At 40.8% G+C, this 13,670-nt stretch overlaps 1 protein-coding gene across 5 annotated transcripts in view; it reads left to right on the forward strand.

Moving 5' to 3' along the window:
• The window catches only part of opa1 (OPA1 mitochondrial dynamin like GTPase), a 32,247-nt gene extending 25,503 nt beyond the window's left edge, over positions 1 to 6,744 (forward strand). For all 5 annotated transcript variants that reach the window (XM_008406850.2, XM_008406846.2, XM_017304409.1 and 2 more), the window contains 2 exons: positions 5,063 to 5,136; positions 5,250 to 6,744. In XM_008406850.2, coding sequence (XP_008405072.1) covers positions 5,063 to 5,127 — 65 coding nt within the window. In that variant the 3' untranslated portion in view covers positions 5,128 to 5,136; positions 5,250 to 6,744. The remainder of the gene's footprint in view (positions 1 to 5,062; positions 5,137 to 5,249) is intronic.
• Positions 6,745 to 13,670: the final 6,926 nt, after the last annotated feature.

Raw genomic sequence — 13,670 nt, forward strand, 5'->3', positions numbered from 1 at the left:
TACCTACTGGGTAGAGTAGTTCTCAAATAAAAGCAAGAAAGAGCTTTTAGTTATATTTGCGTTTGTTAACCTCATTCTCCTCATGTTACTTTTGTGATAGAAAAAAAAATTCTTGAACTTTTTACCAAATTAAGATTTTCTTCTATTTATCACTCTCTGTCCTGCCATCATCTGTCTCTTCTCCTTCCTTCTTTTTTTTTCTCTCCTCATTTCGGTCCCTCCATCCTGACTCTAGTGTCATGATCTAGAAACATGTTTCTCTCTCTTTCGCAGCAATGCAGTGTATTATAATACCACATGCACATTAATATCATTTTAGAAAAAAAGAGGCTTGGGTGGACTTGGGGTAGATTGTATTTTGTATGACAAGCCATTAAAAGGTGATGCCTAAGGTCGTGAATTTGGAATAAAACCATCTAAGAAATATTGAAGCCTTCTCTGTTCCTGCAGAGGGAAGCAGGAAGGTCAAGTGTGGGAAAGACAATCGATGAGGAGCAATCAGAAGGGAAACCCATCCAGGTTTCTGTTCACGTTCCCAGCACATGTTCCTGGTTGCATGTGGATGTTTTGCAAAAGATCATTCATTATTAATTTTTTTTCCACACACTTGTACAAAGGAAAGAGGAGTTCCTCTGAGTAAAAAAAGTGGACTATTACCAGGATCATCTGGGACTCGAGGGACAACTTCAGAGCCCAGACGTTCTGTAGCGTCGACTTTGAGTCACAGGCTGACCCCTGCACCTTCAATCACCTTCCAAAAACAGAAAACCGGTCTGTCTGGGTGTCGCCTACACATGTTTGATTCAAGATAATTCCTTAAAACTGGACAGAGTTCAGCTACATCCAGATGACCCTCCAACCATCACCATCTGCAACCCAAACTAAAGTTTTGCCATCTAACACTTTGTAGCTATAAACAATGTTTGTCAATACAACAAGTTAAATCATCTGGTTTAAAAAAAAAAAAAAAAAAGAAATTACCATAAATGTTGCTGTTTTCATTTGGTCCGACCTTTGGCTGACCCCAGGCGCTGACCCATTCAGACCTATGCGTCCCTCTCCCTGGTCGGACCCGTCACTCCCAGGCATCTGTTTTCTAGATAAGACCCCTGAGTGCTGGGGCTGATTCATTGCTCTGCCACTGACATGGCATTCTGGCTGCTGACAGACTCACTTTCCCTGCATCCACCTCTCCTGTGGCTTAGATTTTATGGCACGATGATCCAGATTCAGTAAAGAATCGAGCAGCACGCTGGGGGAAAAGCTATTCTGTTTGTTACATTAAAAGATCCCGTTTCAGTGGTGGTTTAGTTTGACCTTGGCAGTGATGGGATATAAAAAGTTTCTTTGTGAATCATGACGGGTTTGGACAAGAAATTGCTCCTTGTCTTGTGAAACGCTGCTTTCTTCTCAACAACTTCGTCTTCAATTCTTTGCACATCCTCTGAGAAAGATTGTCCATCTTGCATACTCTTTTTATTTTTCTCACATCTTTTTCTTTATAAATGTCACAGGACTGCGTCGTCTAATTACTGGTCAATTAAATGTTCTTTGGCTCAGCGCTCCGGCCGCTGCAGACTTACGGGGCTCTGTAGTGCTGGTGAATGAGATATCACATCATGTAGAGATCAGCAGAGGAAAGGCCTTAAAAGAAAGGATTTGGGGAAAGGCTTCCCACTTTTTTTTTTTCTCTCCGTCCTTTGCAACTCTCTCTCTCTCTCTCACACACACATCCAAGCGTCTGAAAGAAAGGACCTCTGGGATTGAGGGTTGAGGATTATGGGAATATTCATGACCAGATAAAGGGGTGAGCGGCTGAATGACTGTTTTGGGGCTCATCTCTTAAGTAAACAGGAGCCTAAATGGAGTCTCAAACCGCTACTCCCCGCTACTCCCTTTTTGCACAGTGAGAAACGGGCAGCGGTGACTGACCACTGATTTTTTTGTTTCATTTCCACAGGATGGTGAAAAGAAAGGCCTGTTATGGCCTCTTCTTTATCATGCTTCAGTCTTTTGGTTGCAAACAGATGGTGTTAGGGAGAAAGAAATATCAGTCTTTCACAGTTCTTATTCTTCAGAAAGCACTTCATACTCGGCCGCAACCTCCAGGCTCCTGAGAGCTGCTGGGGGCATCAACCTGTATGAAACTAATGGTATTTTTATTTAATTAATAAATGCATTCATTCATAAACAATAAATATAACAGAAGAAGGGAATGATGATTCGTAAACAAGATGGTATACCGTACTGTGATTACGGTCCAGACTACATGTAGTCTAAGACAGATTGAGCTATTTTTCGTAACAAGGATTGTTCTGCAAGACGTTGTGACACAAAGGTAAAACCTGTATACCACGACTCATCATGGTGGTCAGTTGGACTCCAAAAGTGGATCCCCAACTAAACGGAGCCACGTCCTGGTGGATTAATCCTTCAGTTAGGGTTGAAATAGGCAAAAAGTGATACTTTGTTCTGTTTCTACTTTTCTCAGCTGCATCTAATCTAACTATAGCGCACAAAACAACGAACAGAAGTCAGAATTTTGTGGCTGTTTTTCCTTGAGCTCCCACCCAGCCACTCATTTTTCAGAGCCTAGCAAGCCAACAATTGGCTGATTGTGATGACCTCTCTACACATTTTAAGGTGAATCAATAGAAAATACTTTTTCAGTTTTTCTGAAACTTTGGGGGAATTGACGAGGCTTATGTGGTAGGAAGTTGAGGAAGTTGTGTATGACAGGATCGGATTGGTGATGCACCTCGACTTTCCTGAAAGATCCTCCTTTGTAACTCTTTACAGCCTGTCCAAGCTGGGTTTCTCTCGCTTTTTAACCTCTAAGCTCACTCTATGCCCTCCATTGGAAGGATCATTAATGGCCGACCAGTTTTGAGCATTCTATATTTGAAATCCAAGTCGAGCCACTTTATCAACATCCACATCTAAAGCCAATAACAAACTTTGAAGCCTGAGCCAGGGGATTTCCCATGTTTTTACGATTTGACAGTCGGTACCCTCCTTCCCTCACACCATCCGCCCCGCCCCCCCTTCCAAACTCCCAATGCCTCGCAGCTCTTCTCCCCAGGTCAGGCAGATGTCTGTAATCCTGTTCTTATTGGTCCTGGATTGAGTCATGTTGCCCTGTGGTCGGGGCTCGTCGCCTAATCTGTTTGCTGCGTTGAGCCGGGCCCTGCGGTGGGCTGCCTGTCGCAGCTCCGTACCACAGGTTTATGTTTCATTCAGCTGCACACCTGCTGGTGTGACTTGTCGGCGTTCCCCTTCCACAGGCCCCTTTAATGCCTCCATAAGGTGTAGTAATCCCCTCCTTACACCCTGCCATTTTGTCTGAGTGCGTTATAAGAGTATCAAAGGCTGGGACTTTTTTTTTTCCTGCCACCTGCCTGTCGGGAACATGTTGGAGGGTGAGAGGAGGTGGAAGTGGCATGACTGTGCAGCTCTCTCAGGTTTGCAGGACAGGAGTTCACAGCCAGCGTTTCTGACTCGGTTTGGTCCGGTTCTCGTGTTCGCTCCACCATGTCTCTTGTTCTTACGCCAGTTTTATGAGAGGCGGGTGGCGGGGTGGCTTTCTCTCTCCAAACATCCATCCATCAAGAAAAAGATACCTTAGTGCGCCTATCAAAGGAGGGCTTCACAGAAGTCCCCCGAGTATGATATTCAGTTTCCCTCTAAGGAACATGGGGTTATCACCTCCACGCTGACAGTATAGATGCTTCAGGCGCTGCTGCTCTCGTTCCAAACAGTTTTGATTCATGTTCCTGAAAGTTACTCTTAGCTGTGTAACTTTTAGAACCGACAATAGTTCTCCTGTGTGTCTCGTGCTGCTGATTGATCAAGATGGAGCGGTGCTGGTTTGTTCTTCAAAGCCAGTGTTTGAGTTTGTGCTTGGAGGAGATACAGACAGATTAGCGAGGGTGACGGGGAAGCTGAAGAGTCAGCCAGGCCCCGGAGGTGCAGCTGGCATTGCGAGCTACGGTTTCGTTTTTTTTCTTTTTTTTTCTTTTTCCTCCTTCCATCGTTGGCTCACAGACTTCCTTCAGCCACTGTTTAATCAGTGATTAAGACTGCTTTAGACGGCTCGCTCATCTCGCGTGACGCTACATGTTTGGTGAAAGGATTGCTCGTATTATGCTCTATGGACAATAGGAGTTATATTAAAAAAGTTATGGGGTTTTTTTTTTCTCCCCGGTAGTTTCACCCCCTCCATTCCCCTCTGAAATTATGTTAAGGTGTCGCCTTCTGTCCATTAGCAATGTGCCCAGGAGGTACTTGCCATAAAAAGGAGAGTGTCAGAGCTTTGATGTGGGTTCATAAGTCTTCATCATCAAATGTGCAAAGTAGGTCTGCCTTGAGGTTTGGCTGTCACTGTCAAAGAGAGCTGTTTGGGTTTTTTGTGTGAAAATATGATGGATTTTTTTTGTTTTTTATCTGTAAATAAACGTCAAAGTAAAACATTTTGGAATTAGATATTATTTATTAGGAATAACTAAACGTGCTGGAGTTATTTATTTACAAGACTTAACACCCATAAATAAATAAATATTCCTAATCATCCTGGAAAAGAGGATAAGTTGCATCAAGTCTAATCTTAGTGTTACTAAAAAGAAAATATTTCTGTATCAAAGATTGTAAGTCAAATAATAGTTGAGTATATTATTCTGCACAATTTAATGTTTGAAATACAAAATGTATTGATAAATAAAGAAAAAGTAAAATATACACATGGATTATAGGTAATGTGTATTTATTTGTATATGAATCCATAATATTCATATTGATGATTTCTGAAATAATTTGATTATAGCAAAAATGTAATTCCTAACTTGACTATAAATTAAAAACTCAGTGGATACATTAAAAACTTTTCAAATCTTTCCTTATGTCTTATTTGTTCAGCAATAATAATAATTTTAGAAATGTTTTTTGTTTTTCAGCAACATAATGCACAGTCTTGTTTTTTCCTTGGTTATTTCTTTATTTTCCACGCTAAACTATTTTAGATTTGATTTTGAAATTGACGCCATTTTTTTTTTCCTGACCTTTGCAGAGAAAGTCCGTGAGATCCAGGAGAAACTTGAATCTTTCATAGAAGCTCTTCACAAGGAAAAGTAACGGACCCAGGTATTTCTCTCTAGGATGACATTTTCAATCCAATGCAAAGTGTCAGAAAAGGTGTTGATGTGTTTATTTTCATCCTGACAAGTCAGTTTACAATTTTTTTTCTATTCCTACAGATTATTGCACTGAACAAAGACAACACATCTGTAAATGACCTCCATCGCCCCTTTCTGGCTCCATCTCCACAGCTTCCTGGTTTTACTATCGGTGACTCTTAGACAGTGATGGAGCGACGGACATGAACACAAATGAAGAACAGTAGCTTTTCTTTTTCCTTTACTTCTAATCCCTCTGGCTGCTTTGACACCAGAGGAGCACAACAACCCACCCATACGGAGATTGAATGAGAAATGCAACGCTAAGCATCACTTGTGCCCTATAGGACTGTGGACATGTCCTGTGCTCTTCTCGATATTTTGGCTTTTCTGTCTCATCCAAACATCATAGCCAGTTATCTTCTAAAATATTGAATAGCTGCACTTAGGATTAACAGCACTTGATTCCATGTTTAAGCTCATCCTGGTGTCCAGCTTTCCGTTCACCAACACTCTCCACTGTCCGTACTCATAAGCGTCCGCACCTCATAAAACTGGATCTATTTTTATTCAGTTTATTCCCTCATTAAGAAATCTGTTTCATCCATCCAAAAGTGCACAACAAACTTCTCAAGCAAGCAATTTTATTTTAATTTCATAAATGTCCCAAATGTAACTCTTGCTCTCTTCCTGAAAAATAGAGGAAACGAAACTTGCTAAATAGAGGAAACGAATTATAAAATGTCTTTTAAAAAGTGAAATAGTTGTCATTGAGGTTTTAAAAAAATGCCCATTCAACACCTGTGCAGTTAAATTTGATTCAATTTTTAGAGTCTGTCCCACTATAGTTAGTTTTCTGCGTTGGGAGCCTGTTAGAAAAGCTGATGAAATTCTCAATACTGTTTGATTCAGTGGGCTCATTTACAAATAGACTGGGTTCTCTTCCAAAGGTTTTTTGAATTTGCACCAGGTCTCTCTCCTTTCTGTCAGCCATTTGCAGTGGGTCTAGATGTATGCAACACAGAAGCTGTTGTACTGAAAATTACCTTTGTGTCTGAATGGTTTCTAAGATGGCAAAATGACAGAAAATCTTCCTTACTACCATTTCCTTCGTTCCAGTCACTGTTCAGGACTCCCTGTTCCACTCGCTCCCCAGATTCTCATCCTTTTGCACCTTCGTCATTTGAGCCTTTAAGAATCTTCACGCCACCGACATCTTGCTCTCTTCTCTCTATATTTGCCTGGATGGAGGAGTGAAGAATACGTTGCCCATGTTCCTTCACTCCTTCATTCACTCAGATGTGCATATGGGTATGAGTACATAAATATCCAGACCGTGCTTCCTGCACAGACGAAGTGAGTGGGCAGTCGGGGAGCCGCTATCATGTACAGCATCAGGATCCAGAGTGAGACACCTGCGCAACAGAAAGCTAAGCAGCTGGTCCTAAGACATGTTTTATGTTGTAGAAAGTAACGTGTGCATGGTGTACCCTCCCCCTACAGATGTGCTTTATTTATTTAATTTGTGTTTAAATGAAAATAAAATTGACGTCAATAAATAAATTTCTTTTTTTAATGTTGTCAGTTTGTTCTGTTATTGTTACTTTAGTAGAGGCTGATTTGTCTCTGCAGTTTGCAAATGTTTGCTGACCTTCCAACATCTGCAGGTTAAAACTTTGCAAGACGAAAAACTAAATTTATTTTTAAAACAAATTCCTTAAATTAAAACTTATAGTCACCAATTTTTGTACCCAATTGCTTTTGCCATAAGCACTGCATCTGTCAATATTTTCACAAGATCTGAGCAAACAGAAGTACCTTTAACGAGTCATTTCTGTAGAATCTCTAGGTAACAATGCGTTGTTTCTGGTGCGCTCCTCGGTTTAGCCGGCAGGTTTTCTGTTGGCTTTAGATGAAAGGCCTGAAATGAAACGTTGCTGATTTGATAACCATGTTTTGAATCAATTCGATGGTCCATTTTCAGAGGTGCGACAGATTTGAAACTTATTTTGAAACTTACTGGTATTTCAAATAGTTAATTACTGCTCTTTAATAGTGGCCAAATTCTTACTCTTTTTTTTCTTTTACATATCAGACCAGTATTTGAGTTTTATCCTTTATTTGACAAAGATTAGCAAAGGCCTCGCATTTATATCTGTGATGGTTGGAAAAGGGCTTTTTGCCATTTGTTGGCTGAAGCCACCGTTTACTGTAGCTTATGCCGGATATTTTTTATGTCCTCCTTCAACCCTCTCACTGACTGGTGGAGAGATGAGCTTTGGTCTCAGTTCAGGTTGTTTAAAAACTTTTAATTCTTGTTAATTGTAGATATGCTCATGCTTCAGGTGAAGAGCCGTGGTGTGGTTTTGTTTTCCCCGTTTTGAAGAGTCTGTGGGAGAAATGGAGCTTTGTGTCTTATTCACAATCCCAAGATGAAAGTGAAGATTTCTGAATATAAAATGAATGCTCTACCAAACAAATTACTCTTATTCAAATTTTTTGTTTCTTAATTTCTTGTCAGGTCTAATCTGCTCTAAAACTGCGTACGCTGATTGTCTTTGTGATGTACCTGTATTTAATACAGGAAGCAATCTCACAGATGACTGAGCTTTTGTTGCATCTTAATTTGCCATTTTTAAATCTCTTTTTAAAAGAAGACATTGAGCCCAGTATGAGATGTTGACTCTGAACTCATTCTATTAACTTTTTAAACTTTTTTTGTTTAATACTTGTTTTAAAAACATTATCATTGTATGTTTGTATGTTTTATGTATTTCTATGACTTGCGTTTGTCTTACATTTTTCTTGTGCAGCAACTGTTTAAAATGTTTTATACAAAAATAATTTAACCTTTATTTTTTTGGAAAATGTGTATTCATCATTTATGTAAGTAATCTCTTCATACACATACTGATCCAGTTGATTGAGGAACTTTTTCGGTGATGTAATAAATTATTGATGCAGTAGTAATCAAGTACTCGTTAGTAGAGCTTGTTATGTCTGTTTCTGACCACCAGAGGACAGCAAAATCCACTACAATCCTTGGTATGTGTCTAATATGCTTCAACAAGCATATAAGCAGAGCAGTTTGCGTTAATTTTGACAGTAGCCTAAAAGGGCTTCATCTCATGCTGCACCATGCAGATGCTCTGTCTGCATTGATACGGGTTTACTCCATTTATGGAACTGTCGACTTCCTGACTAATAACAGCTACGCTGTATTTAGCCACCAAGCTAAATAGATCACAGACATCCCTAGAAGATTAGCTTCTTAAATATACACAATACGAAACGGGTACAGATTATAAGAGACACAAATTTTTGAGATGTGATTCATTTTGTCACATTTCAACTGTCCCAAGAGATGGCAAGTTGTAGAATAGAGGTTGACGGCACATTTACTTTTCCAACATATTAAATCTTGATTTCACAGAAATGTATTACTGATTGGACAATGAGTAAAAAAAAATAGACACAGAGAATGAACTTTGATGCGTTTGCCATCAGCCCAGCAGTAGATGATGCTGTAATCCTCCCGCCGCCGCCGCCGCTGCTGCTGCTGCTGCTGCTGCTGCTGCTGCTGCTGCTGCTGCTGCAGGACTTAGTGAACTGTGTGCTGATGAGCTGAGGCCTCTGCTCCAGGTCTGGGTAAAACCCTCCCAGTATGTAAGTCTTCAGGGTGTTATCTGGTCCCAGAGCAGGCTGAAGGCACGCTGCAGCCTGAGGCACGCAGCTGAGGGTCTGGCTGATTAATAAGTTGGGAGTCCAGAGGTCCGACACTCCCGGGCATCATCTCTGCTTTCACAAGAGCCTGGCTCCACATTACTCAGAGGGGCTTCACAAGCCTCATCTTCATCACCTGGGGCCTTAACCATGAGCATAGCTGCTGCTTATGAAATTGTTTCATTGTGCACTTCTATTATATCCCCCTAATTCTCAGAAATGACTTTTTTTAGCCTAATGACTTTTGTGGCAGCGATGAAAAGAACGGGGGGGTGGGGGGGGTGTAGAAGTCAACCTCCAGCAAAGGGTCTTTGTGCCATCAGATAGCCACGCTCTGTGTGGAGGAGGCTGGACCTGGATGCACCATAAGCCATTAGCATCTGCAAAGGCCATCACGTTGACTAATAGCCAGCTCACAACAGCACAGTGGCTCAGTTTGTGTTTTCTGTCAATCGCCTTTATTCTGGCAGCACAAAAGCAGCCGAGCTAGACCTGTCAAATGTGCCACAACAGCGGACGCACACAAAGCACCATTTCTAGTCTTTCGGAAGGAAAAGAAAGGCTTTATTTTGTTGCTTCATTTTATTTTATCCCCTCCACCTAATCATACGGACCGAGAATCGGCATGGGGGAGTAGAAGACGAAAACTTTGAATAAGTCTTGGAAAAGAGGCAATAAGTCGCAGGAATGGGCGTTTTCTGGCAAAAGAGGCGGTGTTAGCATTTGTTTGCCTCCTTGTCCGTGTCACCAGCTTTGTTGTTCTCTGTTAACATCCTAATGGTTGACATCACAGCGGAGGCAGAAACTGAGGCGGCCAGATAAATGAATGTGTTGGTCACCATCAGATCAGATCTTGTCAAGCACCAAAAACATCCTCTAGTGTCCACCAGGAGGTCAAAGATTGGTCAGGACATTAACATAATTTGTCACTAATAACAGAAGGCAGGGATTTTCCCAATGACTGTAAGACATCAAGCAAATACAAAGAGAGAGGGGAGCTTGTTTTGATAGATGTTGAAAACATTACCCACATTATTTCAGTGGACATAATTGAAAATATAATTTTGGCGCTTGGTTTTTAGGTAAAAAAACTAACTTTTATTGCTCTAAATTAATATTAACTTGTTTTCCTTGCATTATTTATTTGACGTCTGAAATTGCTGCATGTTTTTCGTTATTTTTACCATTTCTCATTTTCTGAAAATACATTTTTTTTGTTTGGAATTTCAGAGACATGTCAGTAGTTCATAGAATAAATCAAAGTTCATTTTATTCAAACGTATACCTAGAAAAAAGTAAAATTGGAGAAACTAATAATTTTAAATTGTCTCTTAATTTTTTTTCCAAATAACTAAGCATAAGTATAAAGGTTTATGTTACTTGTGAGATTTAGGATGGCTTTATTTTTAAATAAGGGATATTTTCTAAGTTAATTCAAAATTTTGATGTGTGTACCAAAGACACATTTTTACCAAAGACAAAGTAAAAATCCGGCGGCATGTAACAATTATTACAGATAGTAACTGAAGATGGTGCAAAATAAACTGTAAAAGACTCATTTGGCCCTTCAGAGTCACTTATCAGCACTTTTGTCTCCAAGTGCAGATAAATACAGTGGCTGTAAATCTAACACTTTGTGTCCCAGGAGACAAAGTGCTGCTGTTGAATCACTTCTGTTGAATGTTATCAGAGACTTGTTAAGGCAACAGGCTTCCTTCTCCGTTTCAGCCGACAAAACGTTGTACTGTCCCCGGGGCCCGCTGCTTTCTGCCCCGCAGAGAATAGCGTCACAATTGGCCTTTGTGCTCATTATGTTGGAGCCATCTTCCCATTGCGCTGTGGGGTCCATTCCAATGCTGAACTGGGCCCGTGGGGATTTTAGCCGAGTCACCGAGGTCAGTGACCTTCCCTGTCTCGCGCACACACATTCATACGGAGCCCTGCTCTTACTCTGTGAGAGCTATAAATTATCGCAGCGGCTAAAGTTTAGGAGCTGAAGGAGGGTAAAGCGTGTGAATCCTGCGGTGGTCCTGTATCTCCATGAGTGTGTTGTGTGTGGCTCGTTCTCACCATTCACGGCTGACATTCATCCATAAAGTGACCTCATCGTCCCGCATCGCTGTATCTCAGGACGTCGTCTGTGAATCAGGCCATTGTGGAGCCAAACAGACCGCCGAGGGTAAATCCCTGAAGGATGAGCTGTGTTTTTCTACCTCGCTCCTACTCCGCATCGCATCTGGACTAGCAACAGGAGAGGAAGAACTATATATTAAAACAGTGGTTAAAATATGTTTTAACCACTGTTTAATTATCATCAATTTGATTCTATTTTTTCAGGACCTTTTTTCTTTTAAGAAAATTCAGCAGTATGTCGTAAAGTTTTGATTTAGTGAACACATGAGTCTTTGGAAATACTCCATCGACTCCTCTAATAAAAACACTAAGGAGTCTTGGATTGCAGGTTTTAGGGTGCAAAATTGTGAGAGATAAAAATACATCTTTTTGCTTGGAATTTCGGAGACATGTTGTCAGTAGTTCATAGAATAAAAGAACAATGTTCATTTTATTCAAACATATATATATANTATATAGGGAGGGTCACAAAGCTACAGAAGCCAGAAAGTTTATGATTCTTATCCTACAAAGCATTCCTGTTACATAAAGTTTGGCATCACTGCAAACCTGCTATGGACGCTCTTCTGGACTGACAGATTGGGCAAGCATGAATCAATAAGTCCATGGCTACTTTGGGGGAGCTGCAGAAATCTGTAGCTCATGTGTTTGAACCTGGTGCAATTTATAAATCTGGCCTTTATGTTGGAGATGAAAGAAAGCTATGATGTACTTTATAAGCTGAGCTACTCTGACTGAATAGCAAGAATTTAATTCATAATGAGACATGATTCATCTTCAAACTATTGATGACTTTAAAAGCAATAAAAACACTAAAAAGTGAAAATTGAGTTTAGATTTAATCACAAACCTCTTTGATTTGTTAATATATTTACTTTTTTACCTCTTGGGATAAACAACTGGAGTATGTTTACTGGTGTAATCTGATGTCCATAAGTTAAAATTGTTGCCTAAACAGGCAAGAAGTCTGAAATTTGGGAGTTACAGACATTAAATAACATCTCTGTGTGTTTTTCTAAACAAACTCTTACTAAATATATGCAAAACCAGCATGAAAAAAAAACAAAAACGCATTCCTCTCACAAACTGTGAATCAAGCGGAGGGAGGGAAGTGGAGCTTTTTACACCAGAAGCGGCTCTGATCCTGCGTGGACTCAGAGGGATTATGTGGTCTCTCATGGCAACCAGTGAGGCCAGCAGGTGAGGTCTGGGCTCAGCTGACTTCAGCCTTTAGGTAAACAGAGAGGAGGGTTGCCAGAGCCTGGCTGTGTTGCCGGGCTGAAATTGTATCCGTCCACGCCGCTCACGTCAGTCAGGCTGAGCCGCCTCCTCTCATGGCAAAGCGTGGAGAGGGGGCTGCACTTGTTGCCGGATTGGTGGGACTCTGAGGACCCAGCTTTCATCGCCTAAGTGCCACACTGAGGCCAGACGAAAAACAGTCGGGCGACATTACTTGACTGGCCATCAATAGTATCTTAGCAGGCACTAAACCTAAAGTAAACACACAGCGAGGCCGAGTGTGATTGTTCCAGGCGAGGCTCTGTTATCGGTGAAAAGAAGAGCAGAAACGACAACACATTTGGGAAAGTGATAAAGCTTTTGTCTCCTTTCAGGAAGTCCTGATCTTATTTTCTCTCAGCTTATGTTTTTAATTGGATCTGCATATGCAAGCATGCCTCTTTTACATGTGTTGCAGAGTAAAACAGGCTTATGCTACATGAATGCCTCGCTGTGTTTTCCCAGAGCATTTGGACTGCAACCTGCCTGGCGTCGAACCAGATTAAGACAAGAGAATTGCCACGTTACATGGTCACTGCTTTCAGGAATTCTCACACTTCTGTTTGACACGCACAAAATGCTCTTAAGGCCGTTTTTTTCACATGACCTTCGAAAGAATGAGCTGGAAATCAGATTCGAGAAGAGTTAAGAAGATGTTGAACTCAATGATTGACAGCACAGAGAGAGAGACATTTCATCAAGCATCTAGTCCTGATTTTCACGAAACACTTTTTATTCCTTCTCTTGGATTTCAGTGCGTTCAAGTGTCGTGCAAAAGTATTCCAGACTTCATCTCACTGCAACCACAAACTTCATTTTCTTTTCATCCAAATTGACACAAAGGAAATGTTTTCACAATTTTCCATTTTTTTCTGAAAACCCAAACCATGTTGAGTTTGATTCAAACAAAATTAAAGCTGGCGTAAAAAAAAATAAGACGCCCTTTGTCAAATGAACCAGCAGTTTTTGTGCAGACAAATTTTCAGTAAATTTCCAGTTATAGAAATCATTGACTGGGGTGACTGAATAAATATGTAGATCACACTTGTCAGTTTCTATTTGAAAATAAGGAACATGTTTTTTACTTCCACTTAAAGCCCTATTAAAAGATGCTGCGGTTTGTAGCTGTAAAGCGACAAAATGTGAAAAAAGTGAAAGGGGTATGAATACTTTTGTAAAGTACTGTATGCTCCTAATGTGCTCCTAAAATTGAACTTTCCTGATGAGCTCCCCCTTAAGGTCATCTGGCTGCAGCCGCTGCTCCAGTCTCAGTGTTTGTTCACCTGCTGGTCAGTCGCGTCAGAGCCGAAAGGCCACAGTTTCTACCCACCGACCTTCTGACCTCCTGCAGCCTCCACACGCCTACTC

The sequence above is a fragment of the Poecilia reticulata genome, linkage group LG4, assembly GCF_000633615.1.
Source record: "Poecilia reticulata strain Guanapo linkage group LG4, Guppy_female_1.0+MT, whole genome shotgun sequence".
Taxonomy (NCBI): domain Eukaryota; kingdom Metazoa; phylum Chordata; class Actinopteri; order Cyprinodontiformes; family Poeciliidae; genus Poecilia; species Poecilia reticulata.